Genomic DNA, 19,077 nt, shown 5'->3' on the forward strand with positions numbered 1-19,077 from the left:
TGTGCATCCTACCAACTGAGCTACATCCGTAGTGCAAGTATCCATTTCCTTTCCTGAATCCTGGGTGGCAATAGAGTCAGGAACTGAAAACATAAGGGACTATCCTCTCTGGTTGGATTTTTCCTGCTAAGTGCTCCAGGCGACGTCACTGAAACCTGATATTATCATCAACTGCAGGAAATCACCCCTTTGGAGCTATACTGGCTGACATAATAGCAGTAATTTCACACCGGGCTTCCTAATATTACAGATAACTGCCTTGGCCTTATGTGTGAGTACAGAAAGAGCAGGAGAGTCCTAGGCAAGGCTAGCTGCCGTCTCTGAGGCCTGAATGCTGGGGGTACATGCAGAAAAGGAGCTAGGAGTTGTCTGTACAGATGCAAAAGAAGCCTTAAAAGGAACATCCGGTAAAAAGGAATTAAGCAAAAGTTTCAGGAGAATAGGGATAAAATCACAACATCTTCTAAGGTCATTGTTCTTAATCTTATAAAACAGAAAACTCGCATGCCAGCCTGAAACCCACAGTGGGAGGATCTCCATCAGTGGCTGAAGACATTAAAATCAGATTCAAGCTGGGCTCTCTTTGAAAAGTCTAGAGGATCCTCTTTTAATCCCAGCTATATCTAGGGTTCAAATACTAATTTACTTAGATTCTACCTATTTTTAAAAATCAAAGAAGCACCAGGCATGGTGGCATATGCCTTTAATCCCAGCACGCGGAGGCAAAAAAAAAAAAGAGGCAAATTTAGTTATCATTTGTGGTATTCCAGAATTGCACATATTAAGGCTTAAATTCAGTACTTTTGCCCAAGGACAAAATGGTTTATTAGGTTGTAGGAGAACACCCTACTTTCAAAGAAGCCAGAGCTAAAACACTGGAGAAACACTCTGGACAACTTGAGGTTTGAATTCCTTGTTGCCCCAGCTCCGGCTGACAGGGCAACTTGGACTGAGTTCCTCACTCATGATTCTCAGTCTACAGCACCTCAACAGTTTGCAAGTGTAGTTGCAAATGCAGTTCGCAAATGCAAAAGCAGTGGAGGAATGGGAGGGGCTGAGGCAAGATGAGAGGGGATTACAATAGGAAGATAAAAGCATGCTTGAGGGAGACAGCCAAGTAGCAGTTATAGCCTTGAGAAAAGCAGATCGGTTCATTATGGGGGCTTCACAGCGGTGGGGCACGACCCAGAGGCCTGTGAGTCCACAGGAGGAAAGCCCCTGGACCCTGTCTTAGCCTCCGCTGCTATAGTATAAACACATCACATCTCACCACTGTGAGTCAACTGGATTATCACATCCTCAAAGGTTACCTCCCCTCTGTTAACCACTGCACAGCCAACTCCCGATCCCGTCTTTTGTAAAGGGCTCATCTGGCTATCATTAATGTACAGAATTATCTTGGTAGGAAAACAGAACCCCCTGTCAGATAAAAGATCAGAGTCTTTTCCCTAGGAGGATGGAGATGGATATATATATATATATATATATACCTATACCTATACATACCAGTGAATCAATATTTGCTCTGAAAAAATATGATTGAGAGCCAGTGTGTAAAGGTGCTGACTGTGGACTGTGCAAACCGCCTGAGCTAAGTGTGATCCCCAGAACACTCAAAATAGTAGGAGAGAACCCCTCCACAAAGTTATCCTCTGATCTCCACTATGTGCACTCCTGTATCATGCACACATCCCACACAATAATACTTTAGAAAAAATATACACTTGAATACTTACACCTGGTCGCAGCTGAGAAAATGGACGTGGGATCCAGTCAGGTACTTGTGAGGCTTTCTGCTCCTCAGATGGGGTTGCCTGACCTCTAACTCAGGGCACCTGGCAGGGAGCACCACCTGCAGGGAGCACCACCTGCAGGGAGCACCACCTGCAGGGAGCACCACCTGCAGGGAGCACCACCTGCAGGGAGCACCACCCCACACTTGCTCTTTAAAGGACAACAATGGCTCAAATGCTCGGATGTGTAAATAATGTAAGAGCTACTTAAATATTAACAGAATTTCTAGACCCTTCAGAAAGAAATGAGACCTAGAGAAAGCAGAGCTCTGAAAACTGATTTAGGAAAGGAAATGCCAGTTGTGAACAAGTCTTAATTAAGAGATCACACAGAGGGAACTCCAGGACAGAGTCGGCAGTTAAGAAGACCTGTTTGTGGCCTGCTGTCCCCCAAAGGCTGTGTGCTAAAGCCTTTTTCCCTGGCCTGGTACTACTGAGACGTGATGGAGACCTTAAGAGACAGGGCCCAGTGGGAGGCCTTAGGTCAGAAGGTAGGCCCTAGAAGGGGATATAAAGAACCACAGGTGAGTGGAGCACAGACTGAAATGTCTGTGCAGGTGTGTGTGTATGTATGCAGAAACCACAGGACAGCTTTATGTATCCTTCCTCAGGAGCTGTCCATCTTGTTTTCTGAGACAGTGTCTCATAGGCCTGGAGTTTGCCTCATAAACTAGGCTCAGTGTCTAGAGGGCCATAGGGATCCATTTCTCTGTACCTGTACAGGATTACAAATGTTCACCATGGCTCCTGGTTTTTCCATGTGAGTGCCAGGGATTGAACTTAGGTCTTCATGCTTGCACGAACGATCCAATCCCTCATTCACAGATGGAAACTTCTAAAACCATAAATGAAAAGAATCTCTTTCTTTTTTCATAAGCTCATTATATCTAGTATTTGTCCAGTGACAGCTACCACACTACTCCTTCAGGTGCAGTGAACATCTTGGATCAGTTTCCCTAGCTTGAATAGATGCAGAGTTATACCACCAAAGTTCAAAGTCATTGAACAAGGCCATAGCTCACAGAAAGCCAGTGAAAACAAAGGCAGCTTTTAGCTGAGAAAGCTCGGCCCCTCAGACTCAGTACTTCATAGGTAAGTCATCCCCAGAAGGGTGACTGGCAGACAATGAAGGGGTCTTAGTGGAGCTTACACCAAAATCTTTGTCTAAAAGCAGCTCTTATAAGCAGCCAGATAATGGCATGATTCACCCATGAGATCATTCCAGAATCAGTCGCTGTGTGGGAATATGCTCAACATGAGGGGAGAAAAGAAAACCAGTTTGTGAATGTGTAATTTTCCACAACAAAAAAGAGATGTTTCTGGGGTGAGTGGGTGGGGAGGAAGGGGATGGGCCCTAGACCAGGCAGGGTGCATTAGGCTTGAAGGTTCTCCAAGAATAGAATTTATTCTGTGTCTCAAAATGATCAGTGATCAGGAAATGGACCCAAGCAGATGACCTCATCTGATTGCCTCATGCCAAAAGCCAAGGACACAAACACCATGTGGAAGCTGTTGACAATTCAGGAACACACCCCCAAAGACACCTTACACTCACTGAGCAATCCAAGCCTGCTGTGTTTGTAGAAAGTGAACCTAGTGGCATCAACTAAGGACTGTCACACAAATGGGTCTGTGCCCATTAGACAGATCATGGAAACAAACTGTTTTTGCCAGAATCATCTAGCTTCTTTGTTTTTACAAGACCTCCAAATAGCAAATAGCCACCTGGTCATTCTTACTTTCTTTTGGTCAGAGATCTAGGCAGAATCACACACTGATGTCTGTGTATTTCACAGTGCTAATTCCTTTAGGCACAGAGACAATGCTGGGATAACCCTTAACATGCTGCTTACAGCCTCTCACTCACTAGTGGATAGTGCTTCAAAACCCTCTGAGCTGGCCACCTGGAACCGGATGCAGTGTGACAAGTGCAGACCAGCCACATTATAGCCTTTCATGGACTGTGTGAGCCAGAGCTCCTGCTTGTCTAACAGAAGGCCAAGAAGGTACAAGAAGAGAAGGCATTGGAGGATGTGAGTCTCTCTCTCGGTTTCCTGGCTTAGGACTGAGCTTAGCCAACAGTTAAAGGTCAAATCTGCATTTGTCTACCTCCCTCTCAGATCACCTTTTCCTTCTCTGTTCCCTAAGTCTCCTGGGCCATTCCAGTGTTCACCTTGTCTTCCGTTTCTATATTGAACTCCATACATCCTCTGTACCAGGTGTTCCACTCCTGGTTCCATGGTTGGGGTACCAAAGCTCAGAGGTTCAGGGTAGGGGCTGGAAGGTGAGAGGAAAGGATTCTCAGGTATACCACTCTGTTTACTAAGTGGGGAAGAGTCCAGGAAGTTGCTTGTGAGTCTTTCTTTTTCTATGCTGAGAGTCTCCAAGCCTAACTGCAGATCCACCTAGAAGGGGGACAGCCATGAGTTATGTGGAGGACAAGGACCTGGCTTAAACTCTTCTGAAAATGGTACAGCTACAGGCACCTGAAAGAGTGCTCGCAGCAATGGAGGTTTGATGTTAGTCACGGGGAAGAGATGGGCCACATCTGTTTTCCTTCCCTGTTACTGCGGCTCTACCAGCATGCTGTGGAAGGCAGGTCTGCCCCCACCCCCAACTCTGCTGTGTTCTATAGGAGTGAAGGGCTAAGGGAAAAAGGAAAGACAGGAAGATAAGGTACCAAAATTTTAACAGTGGCTTTGTTGAGGAGGTTTGGCTGCTAATTTTGACTTTATTTTTTATGTATTTCCTAAACTCGCTTCAACATTTATGTTCCATCAAGAGGAAAAAAAAAATTAAAGAATAAAGATAACCTGAAGCTGAAACCACAGTATTTGTTGATCACACTGCTGGTGGCCTGAGAACCAGTAAATCCCATTAAGACTGCACAAAACCAGACCTGCTGCTGATGGACTCCAGCATCATACAGTGCTCTGGGCCATCTCACTAAGAGGTTCCCTGAGGTGGACGTTGTGGCCACTGATAAAGATGAGTAGACAGACTAAAGTCAACAAGCTCTGCCTGACTGCAGCTCCATCCCATGAGCCAGTCCCCTGCCTTGCTTCAGGTGCCCATTGATACAGGTCTCCAGGATGGTTAAGGATTGGGGTACACCTAAGGGAAACGTAGAGGAGGAGTGGGCTTCCTGTAAGGGAGAAGCGGGCTTCCTGTTCTCATCCTTTTTGGAGCAGTTTGTGGCTAACCTCTTTAGGGACGGGAGCCACGTGTAAACTTGTGTGCCAGAACAGCAAGGAACTCTGAGGTGAGAAGGTGACAGCTAACACGACGTCCCAAAGGCCCTCTGGGCTCTCGAAGCCTCATTTGAGCTGGAAGACACTGCCATTATTGAGCTTACCACATCCTTTACAAGTGACCTCAGGGCCACTGGAGAAGCAGGGACTTTGAGTCTGGGAAGGGCTTCTGTGTTCTCAGAAGTACTTTGCTCACTAAGCCTACAGGCTGCCTGGCTGCTATTGGTTGAACTGCAGCCTCACACCTGGGTAATTTGAAAAGAATGGACAGCCACAGCCGTCTTCAATCTAGGCAGGTCAGTATGTCCCGCACCTTTCTGATGTCTGTGCTTACAGATACTGTGCTGGCCTCTACACAGATTAGCAGGAAGGACGACCAAGGCCAGTATTTCACCTCATCCCAGGATGAAATGCCCCCTCTCCACAGCACTGGCCTTGGAAACTGCCCTATTCTAACCAAGTCAGCTCCCAGCCAGAAGCCCCCCCCCCCCCCCCCCGCTTTGAACAGAAGCAGGGTACAACCGAAGGGAAAGTACTACTTATCTTTTGATGTTTTAGAGATGCTCAGGTGACCAACTCTGTCAAAGGCCAGGGGACGCCAATGGAGCCTAGGGAAAGGTAGTGGAAGCCCTGTGACAGCACGAGTCACTTGCCGTACCAGCAAGGTTGAATGAGGTATGCAGAATCCAGGCTGTGTGGATTCTGAATCCTAAGCACAAAGGAGGGGCCTAGTTGGGGTTCATCAGACACAGCTGTATGCAGCTTGAGGCCCTCTGTCTCTTTAAGCTTATAAGGCAAGTTTCTTGTTGCTGTGATGAAGCCACTTGGAGGGGGCGGAGCCCCATGGCCCACTGGTGGCTCCCTCTTATGGCCATCTGTCTAGTTCCTCCATTTCTCTGGAGATGCCAAGGACCAACTGCCAGGTCAAGGGCTCCACAGAGCACCTGCTCTCAACACAGCACACAGTCTGTCTCATTTGGTAGTGCAGTGCTGTCTCCTCCACAGAAGCCTAGAAATGCAGCCTTGAACAACATGTCAGCCATCCATCTATTTATCTGTGTATGGAGGTGGAGTGTTCACAGTGTTCCAAGCAGAGTCTTGGGGCTACTTTGAAGACCAAGACACGGACCATACTCACAAGTTAAAATAAGTTAAAACACACACTATAAGCATTACCACTGGCCTCAGCAAAGATATCAGACAGTCTTAGCAAGCCTTGGTGAGGTATTAGGGGCTGGGGAAGGGCCCTAAGGAAGCAGTTTGGAGAGGCTGGCTTCATTCAAACTAGGCTGGGATCAATGAGGGACAGAAGAGTGTTTCAGATGAAAATATAACTCCGCCCCCCCCCGAAGTCTCATGTGACATGGTGAGGTTGGTATTTTGAGTGGCTCTGTACACTTTGGGTAGATGAATGAAATGGGTCACTTAGGGAAGGGGGTTCCCCTTGGAATGGGTATCCTTGGGGGTTATATCATGTTCCTGGGCCCAGACAAGGAAACAGGAGTACAAGGACTCTCAGAATAGTTACACAGAGGAACCACAGACTTGAGCTGGGCAGAGAGGCCAGCATCAGTGTCACTGGAAGGATTGAGGGAGCAGAGTGGGGGCCAGTGTTCCCTGACAGCACCTCAGACATCAGGCTGTGGATGGATGGATGGATGGATGGATGGATGGATGGATGGATGGACAGGCAGTACTGCCTGCTGCTGAGCTCAGGGCCAGGGGCATAGCTCCCTGGGATTTAATCCCTCCGTGGGTTACTAACTGTGGAGTCTGATCAACAATTGTTTTTAAGCGTAACACAGTCATGGGGATGCAGATTCATAGCTCCTTGTCTCAGGGATGCCTTCTGGGATGATGTGGGGGCGATGGCTGGAGTTCTTCACTGGCCTCCCCTGGTTCAGTGTGAGCACCAGTGGAGTCTTCACTGAACCACTGTGGCAAAGACCACAGGCTCCAGAAAGACCAAAAACATTTCCCAGATCCCCAGATGTAGCCTAGGTTCTGCTAGGACTGATGAGGCCTGATGGTGGCTATGAGTCACACCTGGGCAAGCTAGGCAATTCTTGGCATGCCTGGGGGTCCCACGGGAACTGTAATGGTAGTATTTCTATGGGAGAGGCCCAGGGTGTGACATGTGTCCGCCCTAGCTGCACTGCCTCCCACTGGGTAATTCTTGGTGCCTTTGCTGCTTTTGTTTTTTCCTGGAGAGTCTGTGAGGTCTTGAATGCTTCCCACAGCCCTGACCATGAAAGGTATTCTGGTATTTGCAGCTCAGGACACTGAGAGTCTATTGCTATGCTGTACAGTCGTGGGCTACAGAGCCACTGTAGGGTACATGGGTGTCCTGTAGTAGGCAAGACTCTGAGTTTCTAACATAAAGGCCTAGAAAAAAAGGAGCTATCAAAAATACTAATGGAAAGATTTTCTGAATGTTATGTGCAGGCAACTATGGAGTGGTTGGGAAATCTTTGTGGAGACTGGAGAGATAGCTCAATAGTTAAAAGTATACTGTCCTTGCAAAGAACCTAGTTTACGCCCACTACTAAGGTTCAGCTATGTTAGCTCACAACTACCTGTAAGTCCAGCTCTAGGGGAGCTTAGGCCTCTGGCCTCTGCAGGCACTTGCGACCATATGCAACCCCCCATACATGATTAAAAATAAGTTGAAAAGAAAGAAAATTCTACTTTGAGAGTCCTGTCACCCACGAGGGAAGAGATGACATGTCCTGTGCTATGAACAGACATTCTCTCCCAGAAATATCGGACACCCCAAGAGAGCCAGTGGCTTCACACACAGGCTCTAGACCTGGGATCAAACACTTACAAGTCCTTGAGTCCCTTTCCAGTACTAGAGGAGGAGGCAGGCAGCCAGCATGGGCCTGTGGGGAAGGTGCTAAGACGCCTAAGTGGGTAGCACTTCAGCATAGTGCCAGTAACCGTCACTTTCCCTTTTCTCACAGACCTCCTCAGACTAAAGACAAAAAATACTCAGATGAGGAAGTTATTTTTCATTTAAGAGACCATCCAGAGCAGGCATGGTGGCACATACCTGTCATTCTCATTATTTGGGAGCATTATGAGTTTGAGGCCAGACTGGGAAATTCAGAAAGGCCTTATCTTAAAATAAAAATAAAAATGAAGGCTGCAGTCGTGGCTCTGTGGTAGAGAACTCACTCATCATGCATTAGGCTCTTGGTTTACCTTCAGGATGGGGCATGTATTTGGGGTTTGGGGGAAGGAGGGATCACCCACAGCTACCTGGAGTTACTCTTGGAGAATTTAATGCCATAGGGTAAATAATCCACCCTCACAGCCTCCTGAAAACTATCATCCAACAACTTAGCCACCAAAGCCCGGGAATGGGCAACATCCATAAACACCATAAATTCTTAAACCAACAAGTCCAGTCCTAAAGAGGAGGTTGAGGAGGGCTGAGTGGCTGGGGCCGAACTGCTCCCGCCCTCACTCTTCTCAGCTGAGGCTGCTTAGTCCCACCAAGTCTCAACCTCCTCAAGCAGAATGACAATATGAGCACCAACTGGCCCAGTCCTTGGGGGGAATGGGCACACATACCTGAAAGGCACTAGGAAACTGCTTCATTACCCTTGCACAATACTCTGGCTGTAGTTCCGCTACATCAGTTCACAAACCTCTAGCTACACCCTCTGAAAATCTTAAGAAAATAGACCTTTCCCTCAGAAAGCTTTTCCTATATATCAAGGCAGTCTGAACTTTGGGGTTAGCTTTCAAATAACCAGGATTGTTGTCAGGAAGTTCTGAAAGTCATCTTGGAGACCATTCTAAGCTGAGCACAAACCAAGCAGTACTCTTAAGTACTCTAAAGCCCACGTGGATTGAGCTTCAGACCAGAAAACTGTGAAAACTCCCCGTCTTGAAATCTGAGTTTAAAAAGTCCTGTGAAGAAGAATTTTTCAGGTGTGAGCTCTTAGCCACTGATTGTTGAAAGGTGGAAGTGTGAGCCATCTGTCTCACTGGCAAAGTCTATTCAACTAGACTTTTAGCTTATACTCCAGCAGGGCAGACAAGGACAGGAACAAGGCCCAAAGCTCACAGTGGCTTTGGAGATGTGAGTTGAGCAGCCCCAGTAGAAACCATAAAGAATGGAGGTAGACAGCTAAGCGATGGTCCTGTGAGAGCTGGGGACATCCCATGACCTGGATGACTGGCAAAGCTCATTTCAGAATTCCCCTAACCAGGGTGGAATACCTGCTCAGAAGCAGGATTCCAGCTTGGGCATGGCTCTCCTGACGTCTCTCCAGTAGCAGGGCCATTAACCATGCTAGAAGTTGACTTATCCAAAGTCCACAGTCTCAAACATTTCTCTGTCTCTAGGAGCTCAGGCATCTAGTACAGTACATGAGCCCTGGGGAGTTCTTCTCTATCCATCTGTCTGAATTCCCTCCAGTTCCTTCTGGGCTCCTCTTGCCCTAAGTGGGGCGACTACTTAGGACTCAACTGTCTACGAGCTGTTTTATTTGATGGTTAGGTTGGTGTCTAGACTATGAGAAAACAAGATATGCCTGCTGCCTTGCACAGTGTCTGTAGGTCCTCTCTAGATTGCAAGAACAGGAATGAATTCTGCTCTGCAGTAGTAGGGCTTGAGAGTCTATACAGGGGATGAGCAGAGATGGGAAAGAACCTGGAGAGGTGGGTGGGGCCACATAGTTTCCTGAGCAATTGATTCTGATGAAGATTCAGGGGCAGTAAAGTGTTCCTCATCAAGGCTTCGTACATACTGGGGGGCTATGAGGACTGAACATAAAAACAGTGGAAAATGGATGCAAAATGTCTAATGCCTATCTGACAATCTGTCATCATTGTCAACTGAGACCAGGCTCCAAAATCAGTTTTTACTTCATGTAAAAATGCCAAGCACAGAGCTCTGGGGGCATAGCAGGAGGTGAGGCAGGGTGAGGCAGGGTGAGACAGGAGAATGTGAGGGAGTTGAGGAGATGCCTTGCTGCAAGAGAAGATAGAAAACACACCCAGGAAGACAAGGCTACCCATCTGAGAGATGCTTGACCTGCAGAGGAGGTTCAAGTGCATGTGGAGGAACTGTGTAGCTTCCTGTTTTTATGATCTGCTTGTGAGAACCAGAACTATACAAAACTACCCTTCGCTGCTGTGTGTGTTTGCAATTAACGATCTGGAAGAATCAGGCCCATGAGGCCTGTTCTACAGATATAATCATAAAGGAAGCATGGGTCCCACAGAACAGAGCTCAGAGTTCTGGGGCTGATATGCAAGCCCACCCCACCCCCACACAACCATGGCCACCCTGGATACAAAGCAGGAAGGACAGATTATCTGACCTCTGAGGGCTTCCACCCTTGAACTCCACTGGCAGATGGAGCTGTGTCACAGGAAGAACATCTGGGGCAAAAGGAGGCATGTTTCACAGTGGGAATGTGTTATATAACATCAATGATTATTAATAAATATTATTGTACTATACAGACATGCATATTTTCTTAGATATGTTTATTGATATAGCTTTATTATTTGAGCACAGTCATTTCCCATTAATGAAAGAATTGTAGCTATCAGTGGATAATTTTAGCAAATGGACTAGTATTTAAAACAGGATGCAGGCTTATTAATCTGTCAAGAGCACAGAGCACCCCGGTCACTTGAGTGCAGTATTTGGCATCATGCTCAGAGTTTCTCCAGCGCTTTGGGAGAATGTGGAATCTGTTACAGGCCACAGGCTGGTTACCCTGTGAGGCCTTACAGAGAAACTGACTGTGCTCTTTGGTTATAGAATTCATTGTTGGGCCCCTTGGTTTCCTCGACTCTAAACCTTGGAGAAGTGGTGGACTCAAATGTGCTCATGTCTAAGATGTGGAAGTTCTATCTATGTCTCCATCCAGTGCTACAGGCAGAATAGGCAGATCCACAGGTGGCATAAGAGGCAGGCCTTCCCAGCATCAGGGACATCATGCTTGGACAGATGCTCTCTGCAGCACCAGCTGCCTACCAGGTTGTATTTCCCTAAGGTATCTAAAAATGTGGAAGGCCACATGGAGCTACAGTGTGGGGGTTTGGATTATCTCCATTCAGACATCTGGTTCTCTACACTGCTTCTCCATCTTTGGTGTCAGAAAATGGGGTCCTGCCTAGTGGGCCCCACTTACCTCTCAGCATGCGAGTGCCATGCTGGGAACCTTGAGTCCACAAGCTCCTGTGAGCCTCAGTTGCCCTCTGGAAAGCAGATTAGCATCAATGCTCCATATCCTGAAAAGATTTCTACAGATGTGGAATTCATGTGGCCTGTCTGCATGGGAGGGGGAACCATATAACTGGGTTTCCTCTACCTTCTCTTGTCTAGGATCACTGTTCTCACAGATATCTATAAAATAGTACAGCAGTAAGGGGGAACTGCATATGGAAATTAACTCTTCGAGAATGAATCTAACATGAACACTCTAAAGATGAAATGTACAGCCAAATTATCTTAAAAACAAACAAACAAACAAACAAACAAACAACTGGATGGAGCAGGAGAATGAATGCATCAACCAGAAAGGTCAGCAAAGGAGTCCAGAGAAGAGGCTCCACAGCACCCTTTCAGGCCGTAGCCAGAAGAGGCTGTGCCTGGAAAGAACCATTGACTGTGGATGAAGATCTCCCCAGGGCTTTAGAAGAGGTAGGCTGCTCTGGGCTTTGCCACAAGCCGTTTCCCCCAGAAGTGGACTACCCTTCTGATAGCCACAGCTGTGACCCTAGCAGGTTAGACTGGTAAAAGAAAACTTCTTAGGGACATCCCTCAGTCTCATAGCTGCCCCACATGGGCTATAAATCAGCCCCATGGCTGCCCCACATAGGCTGTAAACCTCCAAGCTATAAGATCTGCTGGTACTTTTTCTGGAACACCTACTTTTCAAGGTGCTGAAATAAATGGCTAATGCTTGCTGTGTTCTCTAAAGCACACACCTAACCAGAAGCTGCTCTTGTGGAACTCACAGGGAGTCTGTGTAAGAACCAGTTGAGTGGATCAGGCCAAGAATGACCTGTTACAGTCCACAGGAAAGATCAAGGTCAGCAGGTGAGCCTGAGGACAGCTTGGGGTTGGGGCAGTGGTCTATGGCGTCTGTTGTCACCATGACTGCAGAGCAGCTTTAGCCCTTGTGAACAGATTCTAGAGTCAGTCCCAGAGATGTGCCTGACACCAGCAGCACCATGCTGACAGATGCTGGAGACAGTGTAGTGGGGATTAGTCTAGACACACTGGAGGAAACCAAAGAGGCTGAGGGTGGTGGGGAAAGACTGACTTTGTAAGTCTCAACCCTCTAGCATTACTTCCTGCTCATAGTCAAAGGCGGGGTTGGTTGATCCAGAGTCAGGAACCTGGTATGCCCCTAATTATGTACATTTGTTCCTGGTGCCACTTTGCTGTGACATGTTTGCCCTATGGTGGCAGTTCCAGCTCTCCTGTCAGTCTCCAACTGAAGCCAAGACACAGGATACAGTCCTTACCTGACCTACCTGTTTCCAATAGTCAGAGAGACCCAATAGCATATGGTAGACCTCATTATTTTTCTTGGTTTATAGTATTGGACAAATGACAAAACGCACATTTAGAAAGCAGAGGATGGTCAAACGTGCACACTCCCCGCCCCCACACACGCAAAGACAAAACCAAGGAAGTTTTCTGGATGAAAAGAAAGTAGAACATACCCCCCAAAATCAGACACTGAATTTGTAACATCAGATCTAGGCAAATTCATGAACAGAGAAAGGCAAGTCACATTCTGCACATTGGCGCCTGAGCTTTTCGCCCAGAGAACGGTAAAGCATGCATGCATATACATACCCGACTTGGGTACTGTCTCGATACGGCAGCACGGAAAATATACTACAGAAGGATCTTCTGCCACTGATAAGGACTATTCTACAAAGTAAAAACAAAAAACAAAAAAACAAACAACTAACTAAATGCAAAGACTCCAAATTAAAAAAATAAAACAAACTTAAAATAAGTTCTAGAGCAAATTAAGCATTCATGACATTCACAGTAGTATTTGCATACTCCCGCCTCCTCCTCCAACAGATGGTATTCTGCTCTTCTTGCAAAACCCAAGCCTCAGCACAGCAGAAGTTTGCAGCTTCTCTCACCCAAATATTAACACGTGCGAGACCAGCCATACGTGAGAGGTACTGGCTGAGCTGTGGGCTGTGCATTCAAGCCAGAGCAGACCACCCTGCATCAGGTGGCCAATGTAAGCCGAGTGGCCAATGCCACATCAAGAACTGCCTTCTGCTCTGGAGTAAATGATGTTGGGGCAACAATGCTTAGAACCATGAGCTGGAGAGACGTTGAGACTCATTATCATCACCAGCTTCTCATATTCCGGTAACATGTTAGGTTCTGAGAATAGATTAGGGAACAATTACATAATCAGTCTTAGTGGCCATCCCTGCTATAAAGAATCTACTGGGAACAGTTCTACACGATGCTCTTATGCAATCAAAGCCACTTAAAAAAACATTAAAAACAAAAACAAAACCCCTCAAAAGTACTTATCCTGCCGCCTGAGAGTAACTTTTGCCAAAGGGAATTGGTGGTAGAAAAAAATTAAAAGACATTCTTCTTGGCATGAGGTCAACATGGTTCACATATGGAGCTTATTTACTTTTTAAATTTCCTTCAATATTACAGTGTCACAAGCCGGGAAAATACTACTACTGAATGTGTTAGCATTTGGGGATCTTAACCGTATTTTGAAACTATGATATTAAGTTGCCCACAGCCCTGGGATGAAGTCCGGTCCCTGGCACGGCAAGCCAGACCACACTACTGGCCCTGACTCAAGTATCAGTGACACAGTATTTTCCTATGTGCCTTATCATGTCTGCATGCTAAAGTACTTGCAGTGTTCCACCTACTGAAAGAAGCTAGATTTATCCTGTGTCTTAAACATACTATTTCTTCAGCCTGTGACATCCTGCTCAGGGACACTTGGCAAACTCTCACTGAGTCTTTAAAACCTAACTTGGAAGTCACCCCTCCAGGTAAATGGGAAAGAACTGGTGGATCAGGCCCCTGGTCACGAGTCTCCTAGAAGGCAAGGCTAAGGGATCATCACTGAGTTGTTCTGCTACAGATGTCAAATGTGCACCCTCTACCCTGAGACACAGTCTGGATGCAGGGAGGCACCAAAATACTCCAAGACCCAGGGCTTTCACTATCTATGGGTCCCACAGTGGTTCCTATTCACAGGGACAAACAGGACCAAGGGTGATTCTCAGCTTCTGATATTAGCTTTATTTTCTTATCTCACTCTTCTGAGCCTTGATTTCCCCATCTAAACATGGTGCTGAGTTGGGCACAGAAGCACACACCTGTTTTCTTAGTACTTGGAGGCAGAGGCAGGAGGATCAAGCATTCAAGCCCAGTCTTGGCTATGCAACAAATCTGAGACCAGTCTGGGCCACATGGCATCTGTTTGAGGAAACAAAAAATGAGTGAGAGAATTAATGAACAAATGAATGAGTGAGGTAAAATTAATAGTAATCTTATTGGGAAGTTGGAAGAGTGAATGAGTTCATTTTAGAAGAACCCTTGGGCTGTTGCCCAGCAGACACAACACATTAAGTAATAATGATTTTCAGTGTATGACTAGCTTCTTGGGTGGAGCTGACTTAGCAACAGACTACTTATGTTCAGAACCTCTCCAGACCTCAGTGCTGCTGAGAAGCAAAAGGGCAATGCTGGGGACAGCTGACAGAGCAAACACATGGCCCAAATGATGTAACACACAGAGGGCATTAGCCATCTGACCTCATTCCCATCAGTGTCTCATCCTGAGTGAGCCTTCAAGGCCTGAAGGGCCTGAGTCAAATACATCATGGTCCAACCTGCCTGGACAGGGCTTCCAACATGTCTTACTTACTTACACAAATTTTTCCAAAATTTACTTACACAGACAAAACTGGCTGAAACACTTGGTTATATGATAGGTCATGAATGCTGTAGCCAGTAAGGTACAAACTATGAAGGACTCATAGAAGGTGACTCATCAGTAGGTGTGGAAGCCTATTTGAACCTGACCTCTTTCTTGCTGTAAATACACTTCTCTAACTTACTAGAAAGATCTGCCTGCAAGTGCTTAGCCATGGGCATATCCATGGGCTTCCTGGATACCAACAAGCCCGCCTTTACCTACCCACATGTTCCGTAGTAGCTTTCTAGTCCATCCTGCAGGTCACCTCTGCAGTCTGCTCTGCTCAGCCTGGACCTTTCTGGATGGTTGGAGGTCCTCCCAATCCCCACTGCCCCTGTCACTCTCCTTGTTACACTAGCTATACCTCGATCCATTCGTCATCAATGTCCGTGAAATATGGAGGAAAGAGGGTGTTGACCAAACCCCACCACCTGACTATTGCTGCACCTCTCTCAGTACTCTGTACTAATGCGTCTCTCTTTCCCACACACCAACTGTGTTTGGATGTCTTCAATAGAGCAAGAAAATGAGCTACTGTCAATGCCAAGTGCAACCCAAGTCTCCTCCAGGATTTCACCCACAAGGGTGCCTGTCAGTAAATGGGCCAGATTGTCCTACAAACTGGGTGCACGCTGGGTGGCCCTTACTATTAGGGCTAGGCCATGTTGATTCCATGGATCCCATTCAGAAACTTGTGTTATTGTATTTTGTGAGCCAAGTTTAGCAACCAGGAACATGGACTGTTTCCCAATAATCCCAATAGGGTGGTTTTCTCCTTGGCTAGTCTTGAGGGGAGAGAGGGAGGGGAAGCAGGAGCCCTGCATCTCTGAGTTCTTTCCTGCCATTTCTGGACTTAGCCTTCCCATGAATTCTGATCTTGACAGGGGCCAGAGAAAGAACCCATGGCAGAGACCCGCATGGTGGATTCACGACAACATCACCAACGTTGTCACTGGAACAACTGGGAACAAGTCTTCCATATTTCCTGGAGTAGATTTGGCCTACAGCAGGGACTGCAGGCCTTATCCAGAAGAGGCAAGCAGCAACAAGTGTAGAACAAGACTTCTTTCTACACAGGCAACTGTGAGGTGGTCCGGTTTAGAACCAGAAGGGCTCATGGGAATTTACAGCTTTGCTCTGCTTTGAGGAGCCATCTATCACAGTGGAGATGCCTCAGAAGAAAATCCAATTTGTTTGCTTCCTTCAAGGGCATCTGCTCTTCCTGAGAACATTAAATTGGGCACTGGTAGTCACGAACAGCATAAGACAAGCACATATGTTTCCAATGGGCTATGGAAACTGACTCCGTCCACGTCCTTGCCTCCAGACGCAGATGCTACCTTCCTTTCACAGGCACACAGAAAGCTCACGAGATCTTCCGCATCAGTGACATCTAATACTTCATTGAAACCAAGATGGCCAGAAAGCTTTTCATAAAAGATGAAGACATCAAAAGTGGCATTAACCCCAGGGAGAGAGAGAGAGACCTGTGAGGAACCAAAGGTTGCATTTTCATGCAGACATCTGCCAGAGAAAAACATAAAATAGTTAAGGAAAAAGCTTCCCAGGGCTGGGGTCATGCTGCTTCTGGTTACACAACATTTTCTAAGATCTTCAGGAGGCTCAGAGCTTGCCCAGCAGCTCCACAGACCCAAGTTTCTAATCCACAGAGGATCATTTCTATGCTCTTGGGAAAGTGCAGCCATTCAGGGAATCTTGCAACTTGTAAGCACAAATGTTTTATGGACATGATTTTTCGTGGAATCTGTTTTCACACCCCAGTCCAGTGATGGTGACCTTGTATAGCAACCATCCAGGATCTTCACGTGCTCTGTTGATGCCAAAATGCTATCTTCTTGTTCCATTTCCTGTCCCTGAGGAGTCTGTGAGTTTTGAGAAATTTCATCCTTATTCTATAATAGCAGAAATATCTTGGGTGGTGGTGGTGCACGCCTTTAATCCCAGCACTTGGGAGGCAGAGACAGGCGGATTTCTGAGTTCAAGGCCAGCCTGGTCTATAGAGTGAGTTCCAGGACAGCCAGGACTATACAGAGAAATCCTGTCTCGAAAAACAAAAAAAAAAAAAAAAAGAAAGAAAGAAAAAGAAATATCTCACAAGGATATTAAAAACTTGTAACGGTAACATCCAGGCACAGTCCAGGGTCCATAGCAAGAACTGGACATGTGCAGAAACATATTTTCCAGACTCATTCTGAGAAGTGAGAGGAAACACTGATGATGGTGGTACCCTGGGAAAATCCCAGCCGACATCTCTGTGGCCACAGCTTTGGGTGGCAGTGAGGACTTTAGGATGGAGTGATACATTAAAGTGGGTCAAGTCCAGGATGTGATGTCTTTACAAGAAAAGACTGATCTGTAGACACCTAGATACGCTCAGGAAGAGATCATGTGACTATGAGACAGAGATGGGAGTGATACTGCTAAGGGCCAAGATGCCTAGGGCTGCTGCCAGCCACTGATGAAGGAGGGAAGGGATAGTTCTCCCTAGAGCCTTCAGGGAGAGCATGGTTCTGCAAGCCAAGACTCCAGAGATGACAGAAACCTTCTGCATTGTTCTAACCACCCAACTCTGGGAGCTTTGTAAGGCAGCCCAGAAAATGGATACAGCCAGAGTTTGGTTGTATTCTCTCTGTGCATGCATACCACACTTGTTGCACCCAGAGGACACAAAGCATTGAAGAGTGACATCATGGGTCAAAAGACCAGCGCAGTATCTGGAAAACCCACTCTTCCCTCTCCGCTTACACCACCTTCCCCACACCCACTCTTTCCTCTTCATACAAAGCTCAATTAAAAGCAGGGAGAAGAAAGACTTGACTGTTTTCTCTTGCACCTGAAGCTGGCAATTACATAATGAACGTTGAATGAAAACTGCAACAACAAAAAGAAAATGTTCTTGTACGCCCTATTTACACACTGGGTATTTACACACTGGCTATTTAGCCACCGGGAGGAGAGTCCTTCCTTCAGAATATCCTAGCCCCCTCTGGTTGGATGGACTGCATCTGAGTACAATGGCAAAGCAGAAACCTGTGGGGCTTCCAAGAACATTTTTCACAAAGGATGTTCCCTTCCACCCAGAAATGGGATAGAGACTGTCTCTGTGTGGGGAATTGGCAGGAAAGAGAAGCCCTGAGAAAAGGGTGCTGGAACCCAGCCTGTGGCAGGCAGAGCTAGCCTGGTGTAAGCTTTTGGTACTTGGGTCAGGCTCTAGAGGGGTGTGGGATTCTAGCAGGCAAGAATAATGAATCCAGATGAAAGATTCATGATGTTGAGCTACAAGGACCTCAGAAACCCAGGGGCTAAAAGCCAGCTGGTCCAGCTTGAGTCGACTGACTCACTTAAAGACCTGTGCTAAGAGCCCACTGACTCCAGACTGCCACACCCCACTCCTAATCCCTCCTTCCACAGACCAGGCCCTTATTATATGCTGGGGGCTGAAGCTTATCTTTTAATTAGGGACCCCCCTTTTAATTAGGAGGCAGGAGATTTCCGAGAAACAAGGTATATGATCCTCTGTCCTCCCCCAACCCACTCCACCACAGATACTTTCTAAGCACACCTTCAATGCCACACTTCACTAAGCATTGGGGATCTGATGAATGATACAGGCAAGAGCCCTATCCTTGCAAAGTTTACTGTTAGGCGGGAGACAGGTTGACAGGTTGACACAGGACACAGAGGCAGCATTCTGTGATAGGCAAGTAGTTGAGCATAGGGAGGAACACCCAAACTAGACTGAATGTAGTGACCTAACAGCAATGGTAGGCTCTATTAGTTTACAGTGAAAAGGTCTGGGCTAGTAAAGGCATTCCCAAGATGGGGGGAGTGATGAGAAGAGGGAGTAGCCCAAGAGGAGGGAGTAGCCCAAGAGGAGGGAGTAGCCCAAGATAGGGGAGTAGCCTGAATGTGGGGAGAGGCTCCAGTATAGACAAAGAAGACAAAGAGCTGAGAGAGAGAGAGAGAGAGAGAGAGAGAGAGAGAGAGAGAGAGAAAGAGAGAGAGAGAGAGAGAGAGAGAGAGAGAGAGAGAGAGAGAGAGAGA

The 19,077-nt window shown here is 46.8% G+C and overlaps 1 protein-coding gene across 3 annotated transcripts in view; it reads right to left on the reverse strand.

The window, feature by feature from the left end:
- Cables1 (Cdk5 and Abl enzyme substrate 1) overlaps positions 1-19,077 on the reverse strand; it is a 126,968-nt gene that overhangs the window by 22,924 nt on the left and 84,967 nt on the right. For 2 of the 3 annotated variants that reach the window (XM_028759488.1, XM_028759486.1), the window contains exon 4: positions 12,882-12,959. The exons of the other annotated variant lie outside the window; for it this stretch is intronic. In XM_028759488.1, the coding sequence (XP_028615321.1) occupies positions 12,882-12,959 (78 nt within the window). The remainder of the gene's footprint in view (positions 1-12,881; positions 12,960-19,077) is intronic. 3 annotated transcript variants of the gene reach the window in all.

The sequence above is a fragment of the Grammomys surdaster genome, unplaced genomic scaffold (genome assembly GCF_004785775.1).
Source record: "Grammomys surdaster isolate TR1022 unplaced genomic scaffold, NIH_TR_1.0 126298, whole genome shotgun sequence".
Classification (NCBI taxonomy): Eukaryota; Metazoa; Chordata; class Mammalia; order Rodentia; family Muridae; genus Grammomys; species Grammomys surdaster.